The sequence below is a fragment of the Rhineura floridana genome, chromosome 1 (genome assembly GCF_030035675.1).
Source record: "Rhineura floridana isolate rRhiFlo1 chromosome 1, rRhiFlo1.hap2, whole genome shotgun sequence".
In the NCBI taxonomy this organism is placed as follows: Eukaryota; Metazoa; Chordata; class Lepidosauria; order Squamata; family Rhineuridae; genus Rhineura; species Rhineura floridana.
The window spans coordinates 288,790,396-288,812,505 of record NC_084480.1 but is presented as its reverse complement, the minus strand read 5'-3'; the positions used below and the strand labels follow the sequence as shown (position 1 = coordinate 288,812,505).

Below are 22,110 nucleotides of genomic sequence, written 5' to 3'. Positions count from 1 at the left end.
GGACATACTGATTCATTTCCATTCAATGCACATCCTGTCACGTCCTGCTGAATGAATCATTAATACTTGTAACTGTTCATACCACAAATGTTCTGGAGGGATTTTTTTGTACTGCTTATGTTGCACTATAGCCCCTCCAGACAGCAGTAATGTGGTAGCATTGGGAAAGCATTGCTGAACAACAAATAAAACAATAAATTCACCACTGATGCACTATTATTGTGTCAAGAACATGTTGCAGAATACATCTGTGATAAAACAAAAGTTTGGAGGGGGCCCTAGTCTGCAGCTATTAGCAAGCAAGGTGAGCCAGCCCCTGCTTATCAGCTTGGGCTTAGAAAGGATGCTGCTGCCTTCCTGAGAGTAATTTTGGTTCAGGGATGGGGAACTGCACAAACATCTATCTACTTCTGTTCTACTTCTGTTACCATATACAGTGAATGCAGCTATCATGCTTCAGCCAGGGGATTTGGAGCCCAGGACCCAAGTTGATCTGAAAACAAGGAAAAGGTGGGACTCTTGGACCAGGTGGCCAAGGAGCTGTCCATGCAGTGGGAGAGGCTGAATGGGGCCTTAAACAGCTCATGGAGACCTGCCCCATAAGGAGAAGTGCTAGACTTCAGGGAAAGACTCCTTGGGAGTCAAAGTCTCCTCATGAGTAAGTCCTCCTGCTTAGTGGGACCCTTTGGGCAACTCTGATTGACAGGAAGGAGAATCTGACCATAGGAAGTGCATGGGGGCGAGGGAGGATCAGGAGGGCAGTTAGCTAAAGAAAAACCCTGCGTGGGGGCACAGCACATGTGTGGATCTGGAGAAAAGCCTGAATAAACAAAGCAATGCGGAACCAGAGACCTAAATGCCCACCTCAGCCAGGCACACAAATCCCAGGGTATGGTCTGAAGGCACATGAAACAGCTAACTTGCTGAAGCTAAGCTGGTCTCGGTCTGCTCAGTATCTGGATGAGAGACTGCCTGAAACTTGAATGGGAATCCCGTATATGCCACCTGGAGTTCTATGAGGGAAGAAAGATGGGGTGTAAGTACAATTATTTAAAAATAAAAACCAGAGGGACATTGCAGAGAGATCCAGCTGGACCTATGTGTGTGGTCAAATCTTTCCTGGAACTGCCTAAAACAACTACAGGGCGATCATAAAAGGTAGGGGGTGGTGGTACCCCAGTCATTCAAGTACTGGTTGCCTTTAAAACTGTAAGCTGTTCTACAAGGGGCTTGTTCTGTTTCATTCTGTTTTTATTCGGCTGTACTTACTACAAGTTTAAGTGCTTAAGGAGGACATAGGAAGCGGCTTCATAAGAGGTCAGTCTATTTTTCCACCAAGCTCAGAACTGTCTGCTCCGGCTGGCAGCAGCTTTCCAGGATCTGGGCACAGTGTTTCCCGTCCCCTGCTACCTGATCCTAAAGCATGTGCTCAACTACTGAGCCAGAGCCCTCCCCTACGTTTTCAGCTCTGTAGCTAAAAATACATAGGAATAGTATTTCCCCCCCTGTTGCAATTGCCAGCTAAGCACAGACTCTTTAAAGCACAACTAAAAAGAAGTAAACTTTCAGTCAAACCAGCAGATGCGCAGCATTGTCATTGTTAGAAGAAGCTTAACACTGATGCCAACACATGGTTAAAGGGTGAGATTAAAAACAAGCACACACAACAATTCCCCTGAGGATCCACTGGTGTTGCATCCTGATGCTGAACAGCTGCCAGAGCTGATCATCCAGTGTCTTTAAAGCAGACTAAGGAGGCAGGGAGGCACTTTGCCTGGCGATTCTATCCTCACGAGACTGCAGGGTCCTATGGAGTAAGTTACGTCATGATCTGACACACCTGGTGGCAAACAGATCTCCTTGGTGACGGTTGAGTAGTTGTACTCCTTCCCTCTACAAGTCTTAAATTCTTCTTCATGTTCAGCTGAAACTTTAACCTTCCCATCTTGTACTTTCACTGTAATGTCTTCAGGGTCAAAACCCTTAACGTCCATTAAAGCTAAAAGCTTTGGGCGACTACATGTTGCCAGCATCTTAGTAATCCTTCTTCGAATCCTGCAGTAATAATAATAATAATAATAATAATAATAATAATAATATGGCTAAATCTGATGATCAAGTGGCATGATTCAATGTTAAATTGATTGTGGGGCTGGGTTATGTGCCAATGGAACCTAAATGATCACAATACATCAAATTGTACCAATTACAGTAGCGCCTACAGGGCTGAACTCATCTATATCCTTGTAACTGCCAGAACTGGACAATGACAAATCTGTGAAGTTTGCTGCAATGTTACATTCTAATCGTTTGCCAGTAGATGCCGATGCTTACATGGAAGTGTTTTCCATGAAGGCATAGTGTAATATTTGAAGTGGCTCTCTCTTTGTCTGTCTGTGTATAATGCCGTCTATATACATGACACTTTGTGACATTATGCTCCAAATGGCTTACAAAGAAAATGGCTGGAAAAGAGAAATGGTTAACTTATCAAGAACTATTAGAAAATGTACATGGAGAATATACAATGAAAGAGAGAGAACAACTGACAAAGGAAGGATATAGTTTTCAATGGTTTGCCTATTTACAATTGTTAGAAAGATATAAAATGGACAAGAAAATGTATGGGTTTGAAATAAGTAAATCTGATTTTGAAATAGGACTGTGTACAAATGATGAAAATATAATTGCGAAAATGTATAAACTCTTATTGAAAATGGATATGGAGGAAGAACAAGTAAAAGAGTGTATGGTAAAGTGGGCAAAAATTTTTGGTTATAATATACAAATGGATCAGTGGGAAAATATGTGGAAAAAAGGTTTGAAATTTACACTATGCTATAATCTTAAAGAAATTTTTTATAAAATGATGTACCGTTGGTACATGACTCCAGAAAAGTTGTCAAAAATGTATAGTAATGTTTCTAATGTTTGTTGGAAATGTAAACAACAAGAAGGATCATTTTATCATATGTGGTGGTTATGTAAAAAGGCAAAATCATTTTGGGCACAGATAGGTAGGAAGATGCAAAAAATTCTAAAGATAAATATTCAGTCAAAACCAGAATTTTTTTTATTGGGTTTTATGGATAAACAAATAGAAAAGAAATATGGAAGAATAATATTATATATGATTACGGCAGCAAGATTATTATATGCACAAAAGTGGAAAATGGAATCAACACCAACAATGGAAGAATGGCTATTGAAATTAATGGACTTAGTAGAAATGGATAAATTGACATGTTTACTTAGAGAAAAATCGACGGATACATTTCTTAAGGAATGGAAGCCTCTCTTGGACTTTTTGTTGAAAGATCAAAATAAAATGATGATACTGGGATTTGACGATTAATTAAGACAGCCTATGGAGAAAAGGGATTCTGTATGTATATATTAAGGGACAGGTTTGATGTATATTATATACTTATAGCTGATCTGTGACAAATCGGAAGTCAACTATTTTATTTTCATTTTTTGTTGTTGTATTGTTATGTTTTTTTGACTTTCTTTTGTTTGTTTTTGGAAAAATTTGAATAAAAATTATATAAAAAAAAAAACAAAGGGCTTACAATCTAGGGATAGTTATAAGGGTGAAAACAGAGGAATAAATTAGGCAAAAAGTTACTTTTAAGGTATAGAAAGTTTATATATATATAAGCTTAATCAACAAATTAATGCTACTCTATCATTGGCTATCTTAAATTTGTTCATAGATGATTATTCAGATTTGCAAAATAAAGCATTGGTTACACATTTACTACACAAGGCACATTTCACAATGGCACATTTTTGGAAGAACCTATCTGGAGTTAATATAGCATATTGGTATACGCTGGTCTGGAATGAAGCACCGTTAGACAAATTAACACAAAAACTCAAGAGTCTCTTGTGGTCAAAGTAAAAAAGACAATAAAGTAATGTTTGTACAATACATAAATCAGGAAGAACATGATCAAGTTCCTCGGCCAACATATAAATGGATATGGTTTCTTTAAGTGGGTCTTCCCCCCTCTCTTTTCTGATTTATCCCATACCCAAACAGAAAAAGGAAAGAAAAAGCACAAGTAAGATAAAGCAGTACACTGAAAATTGTAAATGGAAATATCCTGGCTTTCAATGCTGAATTCCATAAATGCGCCATAACACCAACCAATATGAGTTTATTTTAAATTGTTTTTGAGCTTTTAAGCTTGTTAATGTTCTAGGATTTATATATGATGTTTTGATTGTTTCATTATGTTTAATAATGGTGTAAAATTAATAAAGAATGTTAAAAAAGATAAAGTAATATGTATAGAACACAGAACAAAGAACACAAATTTCTGAATTTAAAATTTGAATATATGCTCTTGAATAGGGATGGGGGAGAAATTTGTTTCAGTTTACTGTGATGAGTTTGCAAAGCACTTTGCGGATAAAATCGATTGTCTAAAGAGTACGATTCCGCACGCTGTGGATACAGTGAGTGGGTCAGAGTCGGCCAGTGGTTTTCCGGTGATGTGGGATCGGTTCCAGCTTCTTCCTTCTGATGAAGTGGACAAGGTCCTTTCAACCTTAAGGCCAACCACCTGCTTACTTGATCCTTGCCCATCGTGGCTCATTATGAGCTGCAAGAACAGACTGGGCGAGGGGATCAAAGCGGTGGTAAATGCATCCTTGGAAGAGGGCGTGATGCCATCAGCTCTCAAGAAGGCAGTAATAAAACCAATCTTAAAGAAGCCCTCCTTGGATCTCCAAAATCTGAACAACTTTCGCCCAATCTCAAACTTACCATTCTTGGGCAAGGCGGTCAAGCGGGTGGTGGCAAAGCAGTTGCAAGCACACTTGGAGGAAGTGGATTATCTGGATCCATTTCAGTCGGGCTTCAGGCCTGGACATGGGACTGAAACAGCCTTGGTCGCCTTGTTGGATGATATGAGGAGAGCGTTGGATAGGGGTGAATGCACCTTCCTCGTCCTCCTGGATCTCTCAGCGCCCTTTGATACCGTTGACCACGGTATCCTTTTGGACCGATTCGAGGGGTTAGGCATAGGGGGCACTGTTTTGCAGTGGTTCCGTTCCTTCCTTTCTGATAGGTACCAAAGAGTAGCACTGGGGGATGAGGTTTCGGACCCTTGGCCTCTCACCTGTGGGGTGCCGCAGGGCTCCATCCTCTCCCCGATGCTATTTAACATCTATATAAAGTCACTGGGGGCTATCATCAGGAGATTTGGGCTGCAGTGTCACCAATATGCGGATGACACGCAGCTCTATCTCTCATTTAAATCTTCACCGAGGTTGGCTGTAGAAACCCTGTCCAAGTGCCTGGAGTCGGTGAGTGCCTGGATGGGAAGGAATAAACTGAAACTGAACCCTGACAAAACCAAGGTACTGTTCATGGGAGACAAGGGAAGGTTAGGGGACTTGGACCTGGTGCTCAATGGGGTACAACTGCCCCTAAAAGACCAGGTCCACAGCCTCGGGATCATTCTTGACTCCCATGGAAGCTCAGGTTTCAGCTGTGAGGCAGGCAGCACTGTATCAACTCCATCTGATACGGAGGCTACGCCCCTACCTTCCCAATCATCTGCTCCCATCGGTGGTACATGCCCTGGTCTCCTCTCACCTTGACTACTGTAATGCGCTCTATGTAGGGCTACCCTTGAAAATGGTCTGGAAGCTGCAACTGGTACAGAATGCGGCGGCGCGCCTGATTAAAGGCAGCTGCCGGCGAGATCACGTAACTCCAGTGCTCAAAGAGTTGCACTGGCTACCAGTTGCTTGGTGGGCCCAATTCAAGGTGTTGGTTTTGACCTTTAAATCCCTACATGGTTTTGGCTCAGCCTATCTGAAGCAGCGCCTCCAGCATCATCAGCTATGCCGCCTAACAAGATCGGCCTCAGAAGACCTTCTTTCTATCCCACCAGTCAAAACAGCTAGACTGGTGAGGACTAGAGAGAGGGCTTTTTCAATTGTGGCCCCCACCCTACGGAACTCCCTTCCAAATTATCTCCGCCAGGCCCCCTCTACAATGAGTTTCCGCCGGGCCGTGAAGCCCTGGCTCTTCAGGCAGGCCTCGGGATGGGCTAGATTTTAACATCATTGCTTTTAGATTTTAATGTTATTGTATTGATGTGTCATTTTATGCTATTTTGCTTATTTTGTACATCACCCAGAGTGACTGGTTAGCCAGCCAGATGGGCGACTAAGAAATCCAATAAATAAATAAATTTAAAAGCAAGCCCACAAAATTTGCACTTTCCAAAACAATGCACAAACTGAAACACAGTCATCCTTCAAAATTTTGCAATGCAGTTCTTCAGTCAAGTAATATAGTATGCATAAAATGCACATATTTGTGAAAATAGCATGCAAAATGCATTATATTCAGCAAAATCATTAAACTGAAGATTGGAAAAATGAGAAGCGGAGAGAAACTAAAACTGGCAGATTCGTAAATCCCTGCTCTTGAGTGACCCAGGTATTTGATCTGATGGAGCACATTTCCCCATACCACCCAGCCCAAACCCTGAGGTCAGCAGGGGAGTTCCTGCTTGTAGTCCCATCAATGGGCGTAGCTTATTGTACTAGAGTACTGATCTTTTGTGGTTTTATTACTGATGTTTTACTGTTGGATGTTTTAACTGTGTTGAGTGATTTTTAATATGGGGAGGTATCAAATGAAGTAGTTCCTGTCGAATATTGCCCCCTGGGGTTCTTTGACTTCAGCAACCCCAAGGGAACAGTCCCAGTTCCCTGGGCCACTGCTTCCTGGGCAAACACTCACTTTCCCAACACTAGAAGGTAGATTGCCACCACCCCTTTAAATAGTCCTTCACTCTGAGTAAGCGGATACTCAGAGCACTATCTGAAATCCTAGAGCAGATCTATTGTTAAACTCCTTGCTCTGGAACATTGCTAAATTAATCAGCAGTAGTCAGTAGCGTGTGGTCAAGGACTGAATTTAGAGCCAAAGCCCCAAGCAATACACACCAATAAGAAAAGGTAGGTTATTTAAAAGAAAAGAAAGGTACATATAAAAAGAGAGCAGCATATATTTCTTTTAAAGCTAGTTACCCTCAACAGGGCTGAGCAAGAGATACATTTACATAACACTGTGAGAGATTCAGACAAAAAAGAAAATAAGAAAAGCTTACTTAGCCTAGCTTAATACTCACTTCAAGCTGAACGCCTGGTTCCCAATGGCTTACAGGCGTCTTCAGGTGAATAGGGCAATGGATTAGGGAACAAATAACTGAAGGATCACCCTTCAATTTATGGGGTTTAGCTGGCAACAGGGAGGAGGCCAATTTGCCATCCTAGGCATCCATGATCACCTTCTTTGAATATAAGGAGGCCTAGACAGGGCACACCAATGCGCTCTACGTGGGGTTACCCTTGAAAACGGTCCGGAAACTACAACTGGTGCAGAATGCGGCGGCTTGGTTGCTTACAAACGGCCGCCGCCGTGATCACATCACGCTAGTATTATTTCACCTACATTGGCTTCCAGTTGTTTTCTGGGCCCAATTCAAGGTGTTGGTATTAACCTTTAAATCCCTATACGGTCTCGGCCCAGTTTACCTGAAGGAGCGCCTCCAGTACCACAAATTAAGCCGCCCAACTAGATCAGCCACACAGGGCCTTCTCTCAGTCCCACCAACGAAAACAGCTAGGTTGGTAGGGACTAGAGAGAGGGCATTTTCAGTGGTGGCCCCCACTCTCTGGAACTCCCTCCCATTCGATCTTCGCCATGCCCCTTCCCTGGATACATTCCGCCGGGCCTTAAAAACTTGGCTCTTTGGACAGGCCTTTAGGATTTCCGGGGAGGGCTAACTTTTTTGGGATACTTATTATCTATTGATTGCCCTAACTGATCTCATGCTGCTGTGATTAATGGCTTCATTGTATTTTATCTACATTGTATTGTATTTTACTGAATTTTAGTTTGTACGTCGCCTAGAGTGGCTTCGGCCAGATAGGCGACACAAAAATTAAATTTTATTATTATTATTATTATTATCTGCAATACCCAAACTCTTGACTTTGATCTCAGGAAGCAGATAAGAGATAACAGATAGGACTCAGTGACATCTTCTTGACATTAGCAATTTGTAGCTGTCTGGCACTAAAACACTTGGGTTTTCCCCAGCACAGAGTATCCCGGAGGTCTTTCAACAAATCCCCCAGAATTCCCTCTGGTTGAGCCATTTTAGCTTGACCAAACTTATCTATTCTTGACAGTTCCATTAGCTCAAGGACTTCTGGTTGTGCAACAAAACGTCCCCTCCCTCCTTTATCTGTGTGCCCCCCATGCCCTCCCCAATCTGCTCTGAAGGGTTGGGGGAATCCTCAGAACAAATTTAGCAGGTTGGCAGGGGGTGTGCAGGGAAAGGAGATGAAGGGGAAGTTCCAGTGCATAGCTAGAAGTCCTTGCGCTAACAGAACAAGGTCCATGCTTTTGTTATTACAGAAACCATTTTGAAGTGACCTGGTGATGAAAGGCAGTATATAAGGACACATAAGAGAGAGAGAGAGAATAAATAAATAAATGTAGCTCTTTTATTCCATTTACAATAGAAATCCAAATGCTATTTTCAGATTTGCTCAGACACAAACATGTTTAAAGATAAAAGTCTCAATAGCATGTATTTAGCCCATTGTCAGATGCCTCTTACTTATATCACACCCTTTCTCCAGGGATCTCATGGCAGCGTACATGGGATTTCCTATTTTATCCTCACAACAATCTTGTGAGATAGGGTTGAAAGACAGTGTCTGGTCCAAGGCCATCCAGTAAATTTCATGAATTAGGAGATTCAGTTATCTTATCTAGCTATAAAGCTCTGACTTCCTATGTTGTGTTTATATGACTCACAATTATATGATTATATTTGAAAGTTCTTGCAAATATAATTACATTTGCAAGTAGTGCCTACTTCCGGTTAGAGTTAGAAGGTAGCATGTCCTGCCTTCAGTTCTCTCCAGCTGACAGAAGATTCCCTGGAAAATATTAGTAGCCAGAGAATGTTAAAGCGGTTCCCCAGGCTCAGGTTCTGTCCTTGGAGTTTGGAAAAGCATATAATCTTAATTAAAAGAAAAATGGAAAAGCTGAGAGATGATAGTGTTGGGCAAGATCTAAATGAGAACTTGCTGTGCCCCCTTCCCCCAGGTGAGGCACGGAGCTGGATTGAACCCTGAATCTTGATTAGGAAGGAAACACACTCACACACAAGCTTTGATCAAAGGTTCCATCCAACGAAAAAGCCTCTCTCAGTCCAACCGATCTGCCTCACAGTTCACTCAAAGGATTTAGGGATGGGAGAGGATTCAATTCAGTTTGCATTTTAAAGCCAAATCTATCAAATTTGCACTTTCTGAAACAGCATGAGAATGGAAAAACAGTTGTCCTTCAAAATTGCACTTATCAGAATTTTGCAATGCAGTTCTCCAACCATCAATGTTTACAAAAATGCATTTATTTTGGGGAAGTGTGCATAAAAATGGATATATTAGTAAAAACAACATAAAAATGAATTTCCTAATTAAATTAAGAGAAATCGCTTGAAAAATGTGTACATTACTCAAAACTGCATACAAAAATGTGTTTCTTAGGATAAATTTGCATTAAAATGAAGTATTTTCCTGAAGATTTTTTTAAAAATCGCAAATTGCTGCAGAGATGTGGAAAACTGAATTTACAGTTGGAAAAGTGAAGAAGTGAGAGAACCAAAATGAACAGATCCTTCAATTTCTACTTCCATTGGTGTCAAACAGGTTTTTTTTTTTGTCACAGCACAAATACCACCTTCAAATAAGGGATTTTCCACAGCACTGTAGCAGGGAAGGCTGCCCTGTTGCCAGACTTCCTTGTTAGGTGGGGCAGCCACATTTCTAGGTAGGGCAGTGGGGGGGGAGAGAGGCACATAGCACCAGCCAATGTCGTCCCCCCCACTCTCTGGTGGAGAGGATGTGAGGGATGGGCCAACCTTCCCTGTCACTCCTCCTCCATCCACAGTGTATGTAATTTACATTAATGAAGTTTAATCTGTTGAATTGTCTTGCTGTTTTCAAAGAGATTCCCTAGGAATGACAGACTCAAAAGCTTGACTTTGCTCCTCTTTTATCTGTGGTCTGTCACTATGTTCTGATTCTTCATGAACTGAACTATTTTGGTAATCACAGTAAGCTCTTGAGCTTGGCTTTGATGTTGCATTAGGTATCACGGTTTTAGATTCCATCGGAAAAGCGAACTTGTCCATACAACACATTTAGGAAAGGGCAGAGAGAAAATAAATTAGGGTGTGTTTGTTAACTCCTTCTTGAGGGTCCCTCCTTCTAGTCTTGTTCCTGACCTTTAGATTTTCCTCCCTGTTGGACAAGCCAGGAAAGCTTTTTAACAGGCTGTTATATACAAGCTGGAAACTAATTGTGGAAAGCAATTGGATTTTTTTTTTTACTGGTTGCTGGGTTCATTTTTGTGTACAGAAACAATGAAAAGGCCTCATGCTAAGTGGCACATATTGGGAAAATCAGAAATTAAGCCTGTGTTACACCCTAGGTGGCTGGCCAACCAGCTCTCTAACTGTAGTGTACACAGCAATATTTTTATTTCTCCAGGGCTGTTTATATCCTTTGCCATCAAATATTCAAGAAAAAGGAAAAAGAGCCACTATGATTTTGAGTATAGTTATTGCTTTAAAAGAGTAAAGGGTAATTGGGGTAGACATTTTTTCAGATCACTTTAAGTTAACTCTTTATTTCACCTTTAGCAATAACCACCCAATAAACACCATGTTCTACTCATTATAAAAACTGCATAATAAACAGACTTTTACTTCAGGCAAGCAAATATGCTTCTTTATTGTTGGCTGGAACTAGGACACAACTGAAACTGAAAAGCAGAGCAAAGGAAAGTCCAAATTTTATTTTATTTATTATTATTTATTGTCTTTATTTTTACCCCGCCCTATTTTCCAAACTGGAACTCAAGGCGGCTTCCAGATAAAAATACATGTAATTAAGAACATACAATAGTCCAAATTAAATAGAATTAAGCTATCTGCAGTATTAAAACCATTCAAACACACACTTAATAAATCACCTCAGTTTAAAATAGTACAATTAAACAATAACAATACAGCACCCTCTTCAAGCCCTTCAAGGGGTGGGGCCTAACTCTAGCCCATAATACAAAGTTCTAATATTTAACTCTTCAAAGGTCATGTTAATAGGTAAGCTTTTTTTTTCAGGATCACTTAAGTAATTATACAGCGATGGGGATCATGAAAAATCCACTCTCAGTCAGGGAAAGACTTGAGTGAGCCTTTTGGGGTTTTTCCCCCAATGAGGCTTTTGTTGTACACTCATCCTGTCTTATTCATTGAATGTTTTTAGAGGGTCCTGTTCTTAAATAGTTCCTGTTTTTAAAACAAGCTGTATTTCTTTAAATGGAGGCTGTTATTGTTTGTCATGTCACAAATTAAAAAGAAGACAATTTCCCCAAAAAAATCCTAAGGAGGGGGCAGCGGCGAAGCACACCTCTGGGGGGGGTGGTATTCCCATTTGTCCCTCCCTGACTATGGGGCTGAGGAGGAAAAGGTTCAATTCTCTTCCATCCTTGCTTTAATCCAAATGGTTATCAACCCCCTTCCCCAAGCTGATGCTATTTGCAGCTGCAGTACTAGGGGACAACAGCTGCAGCACTAGGGGGACTAAAGAAGACTTGCCTTGGGGTGAGTCTCTGAGCATCTGGGTGCTTGCTGCTTGCTCCTCTGGCTTGCTGTCTGTTGAAACAGCTGACATCCCTGGTAAGTGCTGCAAGGACTGGGCCCCTCTGCCTGACCCTGGCTCCAGAGAGAGGCTGCAGTTAATTGCACAGCCTCTTGCATCAGCTCTTGGCTGGGACAGGAGGCATATAAGCTTGGCTGCCCTTGGACGGCAGGTCTGCTGCTGGCAGGGTTGCCACCAAAGGAGCGATACCACAGGGGGTTGTCCCTTAGGGAGTTCTGAGGGTGAGGGCACTACCCTATTTCTTTTTTTCCTAACCAATCTGGGGGAGATTGGTAGTGGGGAGGGCGTATGGCTCATGTGTAGTTCTTGCACAGGGTGACAGCCTGTGCAGTGAACTGAATGATTGGAGAAAGTCACCAGATGCCTTCAGAGTGAGAGTCTGTAACTGACAGAAGGCTGGCCCTCCCTGGGTGTGAGACAGAAGGGGAGTAAATGTGCCCTGTGTGAAAAATATTGAGTGGGTCTGACTGTTCCCAATTCTTGCAGAGGCCTACTGGGATAACTGGCTCAGATAGGTTTTGTTGGTGGGCTCTTGTTGGGTCCATATCAGGTGTTTAGGAGGAGTCTTAGTAAGGAGGGACATGGGTGATACCACCCCAATTTCAGTGATCATGGGTAGAGGGAAGTATAGCCATGGGTGGTAATGGTGATGAATTATCATAGAAGATGAGGGCAATGCTATCTACGCCTTGTTCCTCCCTCCCACATGGATGGGTTCCTCATTGCTCATCTGCTGTGCCCACTGGCCTGTGTGTGTTGTTTAATGCCAGATTGGTACACAATAAGACCATACTCATACATGATTTGATTGTGGATGAAGGTGCCGATTTGGTGTGCATTACCGAGACCTGGGTGGGTGAGCTGGGAGGAGTTGATCTGACTCAGCTTTGCCCATCTGGATATTCAGTGCAACACCAGCACAGGCTGCAGGGCCAGGGAGAGGAGTTGCTGTGGTCTACAGAACTTCCATCTCTGTCACTAGGAAACCACTCTGTCTTGGAGCTGGCTGTGAGGGCCTGCACCTGGTGTCGGGCCAAGGAAACAGGAAACTAGGATTGCTGTTGGTGTACTGTCCACCCTGCTGCCCGGCAGCTTCTCTGAATGAGCTGGCAGAGGCCATCTTGGCTGTGGTATTGGAGGAGCCCAGAACAAGAGTCCTGGGAGATTTCAATGTCCATGCTGAGGCTGCCTCTAGTGTTCCGGCTTGGAACTTCATGGCCTCCATGACGACCATGGGGCTGTCTCAAGTTGTCATCGGCCCGATGCATAGGGCAGGGCACATCCTCAACTTGGGTTTTGCTCCACATGGAGGAAGGGGTGGTCTGGAGATGGGGGGTGTATGTCACCCCATTGTCATGGTCAGACCACTTCCTGGTGAAGTTTAGACTTGTAGCTCTGATCCTTCCCTGCAGGGGTGGTGGACAGATTAATGGAATCCACTGGATTCCTGAATGCCCTGGGGAAGTTCCCAGTAGATAGAGCAGGTGACCCTGTTGAAGCCCTTGTCACACTGTGGAACAGCAAGGTGCGTTGGGCTGTTGACACAGTTGCCCCTGAGCGCCCTCTCCGGCATTGTGGAGCCTGGTTTGCACCTTGGTAGACCAGTGAGCAAAGGGCAATGAAACAGGTTGGATGACAGCTAGAGTGCAAGTGGTGATAGATGTGCTGTGAGGCTGATTGGGCACGAGTAAAACATCATAACTGTGCCTACTGTGTGGTACCACGTGTGATGCGTCCTTCCCTGGCTCTCCCTGTCAGGTTCCTACCTGCTCGTGGTTACTGCCTGTCACTAGGCACCACCAGGGACTCCACCAGTCCGGACCGCTCTCTCTTATGGTTTCTCTCCCCGCTCTAGCACAGATCTCAACAGATCCCCCTGCTAGGCAACCACCAGTAACGTCCCAATACTAGTATCCCCAGAGACTCTGAATACTGGTATTGTTATTCTCTTCACTGCTGCCACCATTCGTTACAGTTCCCCTTCAGCCTTGGTCATTACCTTACCCTCCCTTCTGGTCTGTGAAACCCCAGCCAAGGATCAGGCCTTTGGTAAACCAAATTAAGTATTTATTACAGATAACAAAGCTAACAAGATTAACAAGATTTCTTCTTAAGGCACATAAGCATATGGTTTTACTCAATACTAATCCGAACTCCAACTCCCTCCTGGCAAACAACTCTCTAAACCCCACCAACCAACCCACTCAGTTCTCTTCTCCCCCCCCGATTCCACTCTCACTCTTCCTTTTATACCTTCAGCCATTTTAAACACTCAGCCAATCATCTCACATTCTACTGCCCATTCACTCCCCCTCCTCTTTCACTCCACTTACCATGTATCTTCTAAAACAACAACACTTACCATATATACATTAATATAGGAACATCACATTTCCCCCCCCCCTTAAACAACAGCAGAGTATTATTCCTGTTCCAGGATTTATACATCGCGTTAACAAATAAAAGTCTCTATGGGGAAAATGCCTTTCTTTGTTCCTCTGTCTGGTCACGTCACTGCAGTCCCAGCCACTTGCCTGGAAAGTGCATTGGCCAGTACATTGTCCTTGCCTTTGATGAACTGGAAGTCCACTTGATAGTCCTGTAGGGCCCAGGACCACCTCTGCAGCATAGTGTTATGGTTTTTCATAGTCTGCAACCATAACAAGGCCCGATGATCCGTAGTCACTGTGAATCTTCGTCCCCACACGTATGGGCGCAACTTGTTCAGTCCCCACACGACCTCTAGGCACTACTTCTGGACCGACGAATAGTTTTTCTCCCTCGGCGTCAGCTTGCGACTCAGGTACGCCACTGGATGTCTGGTGCCTTCTCTCTCCTGTAGCAAGACGACTCCCAGCGCCAGGTCCGACGCATCTGTAGCCACGATGAATGGTTTCTCATAGTCTGGTGCTGTTAATATGGGTCCTTGGCACAAGGCTTGCTTCAGTAGATCAAAAGCCTTCTGACATTCATCCGTCCATACCACACGCTCAGAACACTTCTTCTTTGTTAATTCATGCAAGGGGGTTGCTATTTCCCCAAAATTTCTCACAAATTTCCTATAAAATCCAGCCACACCCAGAAATGCCCTTACTTGTTTTTTGGTTAAGGGGATCGGCCACGCTTGTATTGCCTCCACCTTGCTCCATAAGGGGGTGATTTTCCCACTCCCCACCTTATGTCCTAAATAGATTACTTCCTTTAGTCCAAACTGGCATTTCTTAGCTTTTATTGTGAGGCCTGCTTTTCTTAAGGCCTCCAATACTGTTGTCAGGTGTTGGACATGCTCAGGCACCGACTTGCTAAAAATGGCCACGTCATCGATATAGGCCACTGCAAAATCTGGCATGCCTCGCAACACAGTATTGATTAGCCTCTGAAATGAACTTGGTGAGTTCCTTAGTCCCATGGGTAAGGTCACAAACTCATATAACCCATCTGGTGTACTGAAGGCAGTTTTGGCTCTGGATTGCTTGTCTAGTTCCATTTGCCAAAATCCTTTACAGAGATCTAGTGTAGAGATAATGGTTGCTGCCCCCAATAACTCTAACATAGCGTCTACCCTAGGCATAGGATACGCATCTGGGACAGTAATTTTATTGATTAGCCGATAATCAATGCAAAACCTGGTCGTTCCATCTTTTTTCGGAACCAGGACAATACTTGAGGCCCAGGGACTGATGGATTCCCTGATCACTCCTAATTCCAGCATCTCTTCCACCTCCTTTTTGATCTCATTCAAAACTTTCCCATTCACACGGTACGGAACAGATCTGATTGGGGCATGATCTCCAGTATCAATGGACTGTATAACTATACTGGTTCGGCCAGGTTTGTTGCTAAAGAGATTCCTATAGGTTTTCAAAACTCTCAGAATCTCCTCTTTTACTTCCTCCTTCACCTCCTCTGACCATTCCACTTGATCTACCCCTCCTTTGTCTTTGCTTTCCTGTACCAAATCTGGAAGTTCAGGCCCACTTCCCTCAGGGAATAAGGTAACTTGCAACACCTGTGCATCCCTGGTATGGTAAGGCTTCAACATATTTACATGAACCACTTTGCTTTTGTTTAATTGGTCTGTGGTGATTACATACGTCACTGTGTCAAGCCTTTCTCTGATGGTATATGGTCCTTCCCAGTTAGCCTGTAATTTGTCATGTTTCCTGGGTATGAACGCCATAACCATATCTCCCACATCATACACACGTTCTCTGGCTGTTCTGTCATACCAGTAACTTTGCTTCTCCTGTGCATGACTCAAATTCTCTTTCACTACTTCCATCATTGATGTTAATTTATTGTGGAATTCCAATACAAAATCTACTACAGAAGTTTTGTACTCTCCCAGAGTTCCTTCCCATGAATTTTTTAGCAGTTCCAAAGGTCCCCTCACTTTTCTAGTGAACATGAGTTCAAAGGGTGAGAAGCCTGTTGACTCCTGAGGGACTTCTCTGTATGCAAATAAGAAGCATCCCAAACGTTCATCCCAGTCTTGTGGGTGATCTTGAACATAGCTTCTGATCATGCCCTTCAAAACTCCATTGAATCTCTCAGTTAGCCCATTAGTGGCGGGATGGTAAGTAGTGGTCTTTAGATGTTTTAGACCACAACATTTCCACATACATTGCATCACTTCTCCCATGAATACACTGCCTTGATCTGTCAGCACTTCATGAGGGAAACCCAGCCTCATAAAGATTTTTAATAAAGCCTCTGCCACTACAGGGGCTTCTACAGATCTCAGTGCTTCTGTGTCTGGGTACCTGGTGGCAAAATCCACCACCACCACGAGATATTTCTTGCCATGCCTTGTGGGTTTGGAAAAAGGGCCCACCAAATCTATTCCCACTCTATAAAAGGGTTGTCCAATTATAGGAAGGGGCTTTAAGGGTGCCTTGGTCTTTACTCCACTCTTTCCCACCTTTTGGCATATTCCACAAGATAGACAATGTTGTTTTACATCCTTGGAGATATTTGGCCAATAATAATGTGCAGCCAATCTCCTCTTGGTCTTTTTTATTCCCAGATGTCCTGCACATGGGACATCGTGGGCTACCTCTAGCAATCTGGTTCTGTATTTGCTAGGTACTATCAATTGCTTCACTGGTTCACATTCATCCTTTCTCTCAGCAGGCATCCACAGTCTATATAAAATCCCATTCTCACACACAACTTGATTCCTCAGTTTGTCAGTGAAAGGAATCTGTTGGGTCAGCGCTTGTTCCTTTATCTGCTTCAGACTTATATCTTGATGCAGCTCTTCCCTGAATTGCTCTGCTTCTTCCCCAGAGACCACTTGATACATTTTGTCTCCTTCAGCAGGCCTGCTAGTGGTTGCTATGGTGACCTGAGGCTGGTTAACAGATTCCACCCTGTTTGTTTCAGCCCCCCTTAATATGGCTTCTTTTTCTCTGCCAATTTGCTGTCTGGTCACTACATATATCTTTCCTTGGGCTCCCATTACATCTCTTCCCAGTATTACTGGTTCTTGTTGCTGGGCATTAATGCCTACTTTATATCGGCCCTCTCGGCCTCTCCAAGTCATTTCCACCAGGGCCACAGGCAAACTTTCTGGTTGACCCCTCACTCCTTGGATAGTCACAGTTTCCTGAGGTAATATTACCTCAGATTTTATTAAATCTGGCCTCAGTAATGTCTGAGCGGCACCAGTATCAAGCAATGCCCAATAATTTGCCCCTTGTACACTCACTTCCTCTCTCAGACTTGAATCAAAGTCTGTTACTTCTGTCCAGTTTATCTGGCAAAACTGAACCTTTTTCGCTGTTTCTAAAACCTTGGGCTCCGTTTTCACTGCCCTTGTCTGAGCAGGATTACTAATGGGGTTGGCAACCTCACATTGAAAACGTAGGTGCCCCAGTCTACCACATTTGTAGCATAATTTCTCCTCACTTTTAGGGTACACAGATCCACTCTGGGGTGTCCTGTGCCCTTCAGATTTTACTGGAGGACTCACTCTCTGTGGTACCACATCCCTTCTGCCAGCGTTATATGGTCTGGGTTTAAAATCTCTTGTTGTTTTCCCCACCCAGCCAGTTCTGTTGGAGGCGAAGTGATCCGCCATCTCCGTGGCCTCCTGCACAGATGTAGGGGAACGGTCTTTGACCAGGAGCCTTATTTCTGATGGTAACTGATGGTATAATTGATCCAGTATCATGAGGCTTTTCACCTCTTCCACTGACTGAGCTTTGGCACTACTCATCCACTTTCCAAATATATCCATCAATTTTGCTCCCAGTTCCACAGAAGACCTCCCTGCTCGGATCTGACAGTTTCTGAAAAGCTTTCTAAAATAATCAGGCCCCAGTCTGAATCTTTTAAACACTGCTTCTTTGAATTCAGCATAGGTGACGGGCCTGTCTGAGGGGAAATATTGGTATACCTCAGCCAATTCCCATTTAATCAGGTTTGATAAATACTGCATGTATTTATCTTCAGGTAGCCCCCACAACTGAGCTGCTTTTTCAAAGGTGCTGAGGTAAATTTGAGGATCTTGTCCAGGCTCATAGACAGCAAAGTCCTTTGGAGTAATTTTTATTTTTGCTCCATCTCTGTCCTTTCTTGTTTCATCAGAATGAAACTTCTCTCTTTCAAATTTTAACTTCTCTACTTGTAATTCGGCATCCACTGCTCATTGCTTCTCCCTCTCCTCAAACCCCATTCTCATTCTCTCTGTTTCCATCTTCAACTTCTCAGCTTCCAACTCTCGCTGTTTATCTTTTTCCTCAGCCTCAAAGACCCGCTGCTTTTCTTTCTCATCAGCCTCCCTCCTCAATCTCTCAGCTTCCAACTCCCTCTGCTTGTCTTTTTCCTCAGCCTCCCATCTTAACTTCTCTCTCAAGTACTCTATATAAGCGGGATTGCTTAAATATCCTTCTGGGGTCTCTTCTCTGACAAGTTGTTTTTGCTGGGCAGTTGCAAATCCTATAAGTGCTACCCTCAATTCATCTACCCCTTTACCCTCGTGAGGTAAATTGAATGTTATGCACTTCTCCACCAGCTCCTCTCTTTTCATTTTTATGTATTCAGCCATGGTGTTTGAGTTCACTCACTCTTTGCCACACACTCTTTGCCAGTCACTCTCACAAATAATCTTGTTTTGTTATTTCTGTTTGCCACACCACTGTTAGGGATTCTCTAGTATTCGTATCACTGCTACAGCCAACACCTGTGTTTGGGACTCTCTTTGGTTCGTATCTGGATTATCTGTTGTTCGTATCCCACCGCTACTGCCACCACATGTGAGGCGTCCTTCCCTAGCTCTCCCTGTCAGGTTCCTACCTGCACGTGGCTACTGCCTGTCACTAGGCACCACCAGGGACTCCACCAGTCCGGACTGTCCTTTTTTATTGTTTCTCTCCCCGCTCTAGCACAGATCTCAACAGATCCCCCTGCTAGGCAACCACCAGTCATGTCCTAATACTAGTATTCCCAGAGACTCTGAATACTGGTATTGTTATTCTCTTCACTGCTGCCACCATTTGTTACAGTTCCCCTTCAGCCTTGGTCATTACCTTACCCTCCCTTCTGGTCTGTGAAACCCCAGCCAAGGATCAGGCCTTTGGTAAACCAAATTAAGTATTTATTAAAGATAACAAAGCTAACAAGATTAACAAGATTTCTTCTTAAGGCACATAAGCATATGGTTTTACTCAATACTAATCCAAACTCCACCCCCCTCCTTCTTCACTCTCTCCTGGCAAACAACTCTCTCAAACCCACCAAACAACCCACTCTTTCTCTTCTCCCCCCAGATTCCACTCTCACTCTTCCTTTTATACGTTCAGCCATTTTAAACACTCAGCCAATCATCTAGCATTCTACTGCCCATTCACTCCCCCTCCTCTTTCACTCCACTTACCATGTATCTTCTAAACAACCAACACTTACCATATATACATTAATATAGGAACATCACAGTGCTGTGAGGCTGATTGGGCACGAGTAAAACATCATAACTGTGCCTACTCTGTGGTGGTGCGGGCAGCGAAGAAGGCCCACTTCTCTGTCTCCATTGCATCCTCAAGCAGCCGTTGAGTGGAGCTTTTCTGTATTGTCAGGGGTCTGTTGACATCCCCAATCAGGATGGCAACTGCAGCATGAGGAGGTTAACATTTTCCTCCTGTACCATAGTGCAGATGAAATATATCCCCCACCTAAAGCTGCATTTTTCATAGAGGGAAAACTCCAACTGGCACCAATGAGAGATACCTTTTTGAACCAAGTATTAGTTTTAGGGGAGATTTTTGTAGACAGCTTAGGAAGAAAGGGTTAAACCCCCTCCTTGTGCCCCCCAGTCCTCATTCTGATCAGCCCCTCCCCCATGGCTTCTACTTACAACTTTAAAAGATACATGCAACACCAAACAATGTATTTCATATCACATGTAGTGTATTCCTCAGTGTGTGAAACTGCGTGAGGTGAAAACAGACCACCCACACAAACTAATGCCGTAACCCAGAATCCTCTGTAATGACCAGGAAGTTGGTGGCTGATGTGCAGGGATTCCTTGGTACATAAGTAGTTCCCTGAAGGTGGGAAGTTTGAAGTACAGTGAGCCAGGTCCAAGACACCCCCTACATTGTCGCTGCAATTTATTACACCAGAACAGGTTGCAGATCAAGGATGGAGTATATGGGACCCTCCACATGTTGTTGGACTACAACTTCCATCATTCTTGTGGCCAGGTTGACTGGGGCTGATGGGAGTTGGAGTCTAATAACATTTGAAAGGCGACAGATTACCCATTCTTGCTATAGATTGAGCTGAACAGCACAGTGCTTGCAGGCCAAATCAAACTCATCCTCCATTTCCACGTGACTCCTTGGAAATAATCCCCACCCACCAGCCCACCTCTTTCTTGGTCTGGCCCCAGCCCAACATTTCTGGTGGTGCTCAGATGTACAGGTAGGGAAGAATATATATATACGGGTACTGCAGAGCTTGGAAAAGTTACTTTTTTGAACTACAACTCCCATCAGCCCCAGCCAGCATGGGCACTGGATTTGGCTGACGGGAGTTGTAGTTCAAAAAAGTAACTTTTCCAAACTCTGGGGTACTGGCACCTCATTGCGTACCAAAAAAGCATTATTGCCTTTTTTTGTGACAGTAATCACCACTTCTTTTTTTCCTGCTCGTGTCAGCCATTTTGTGCTGGCACCCACAGCATCTTCAAGAAGATATGAGTACCAGCACTTCATAATTTACTAAAAAAAAGCAACGTTATATATTTAAAATGTATAAAACACTTTCATCCAAAAATGGATTCCAAGACAATTCACAAAGAATTTAACAGTATAGAAACATTATAACTTGTGAGGATTTAAAAATATATAATCTAAAATGCCTGGGGCAAATAAAAATATTTTAACCTCTTGCTGTAAAAAAAAGTGTCAGTTCCAGGTATACCTCCTTTTGAAGAGCATTCCACACTTGTGGTGCCACCACAGGGAAGGAAGTCTCTTTAGCACATGCATCATGTACTACTCCTAAGAAAAGTACATAGAGAAGGGCCCCCATATACCATTTCTGGAGTGGCACAACAACCAGTTTAAAATGGACCTGGAGGCTGCAAATGGTTCCTCTCCGCTTCTGTAGGGCTTCTTATAGGAATGAAGAACATTTTTTGCTTAGCGGTCTTTGGGCGCATAATAAAAACTATACATCTGTTTGTACAAAAGAACAAATGCATTTCCCTTTGTTTCCATCTCCCTTCTTGTAACACCTTAAGAATATTAATTATGGAAGCTTCAAACTGGAAAAACACATTTACCTGGCCAGTTCTTGCTCAGCTTCTATTTTAGCTCTGATAGCTTTCCGCTCCAAAGATGTGAGGCAGGGTGGTGGACAGGGTCGACAGCATAGTATGTCACACAGGCAGTGTGGGTACGGGTGGAGAAGACAGCAACAGTGGGGATGGCAACTTATGTCACAGAGGCAATGTGTGTGGAGATCGCAGCATCTAGGGCAGCAATGCATATCCGTAAGCCTTAAGCGTCTCTTTATTTCTCTGTCAGTTCGTCTTAAGTCTCGCCTCACAGCTTCCAGAGCGTGACAGAGAGTTGCCATGAGGAGGCATTAAACCATATTAGTGTACGAGTACAGCCTTTGATAAAGGGCACTCGTCAGGAAAAAAAATTGGTCTTGCAAGCCCTGGCCAGAAGTTTGCATTAAGGAGCAAGCTACTGGTGTTTAGCTATATTCTAGCATGGTGTTTATGACATCATTACTCTGCAAATATGTCATAATCTAGCAATTGCCATGGGAACTGTAAACTGGTTATATCTCAGAGAGCTGCTAAATGCAAAATACTACACT

General features: G+C 43.4%; 1 protein-coding gene across 1 annotated transcript; it reads right to left on the bottom strand.

The window, feature by feature from the left end:
* Window positions 1–1,288: 1,288 nt before the first annotated feature.
* ODF1 (outer dense fiber of sperm tails 1) lies at window positions 1,289–21,861 on the bottom strand. The gene is made up of 2 exons (XM_061607374.1): window positions 21,566–21,861; window positions 1,289–2,055 (listed from the first exon to the last, which is right to left on the bottom strand). The coding sequence occupies exons 1-2, from the start codon at window positions 21,859–21,861 to the stop codon at window positions 1,740–1,742; spliced, it is 612 nt and encodes a 203-aa protein (XP_061463358.1). The 3' UTR covers window positions 1,289–1,739.
* Between the last annotated feature and the right edge of the window lie 249 nt (window positions 21,862–22,110).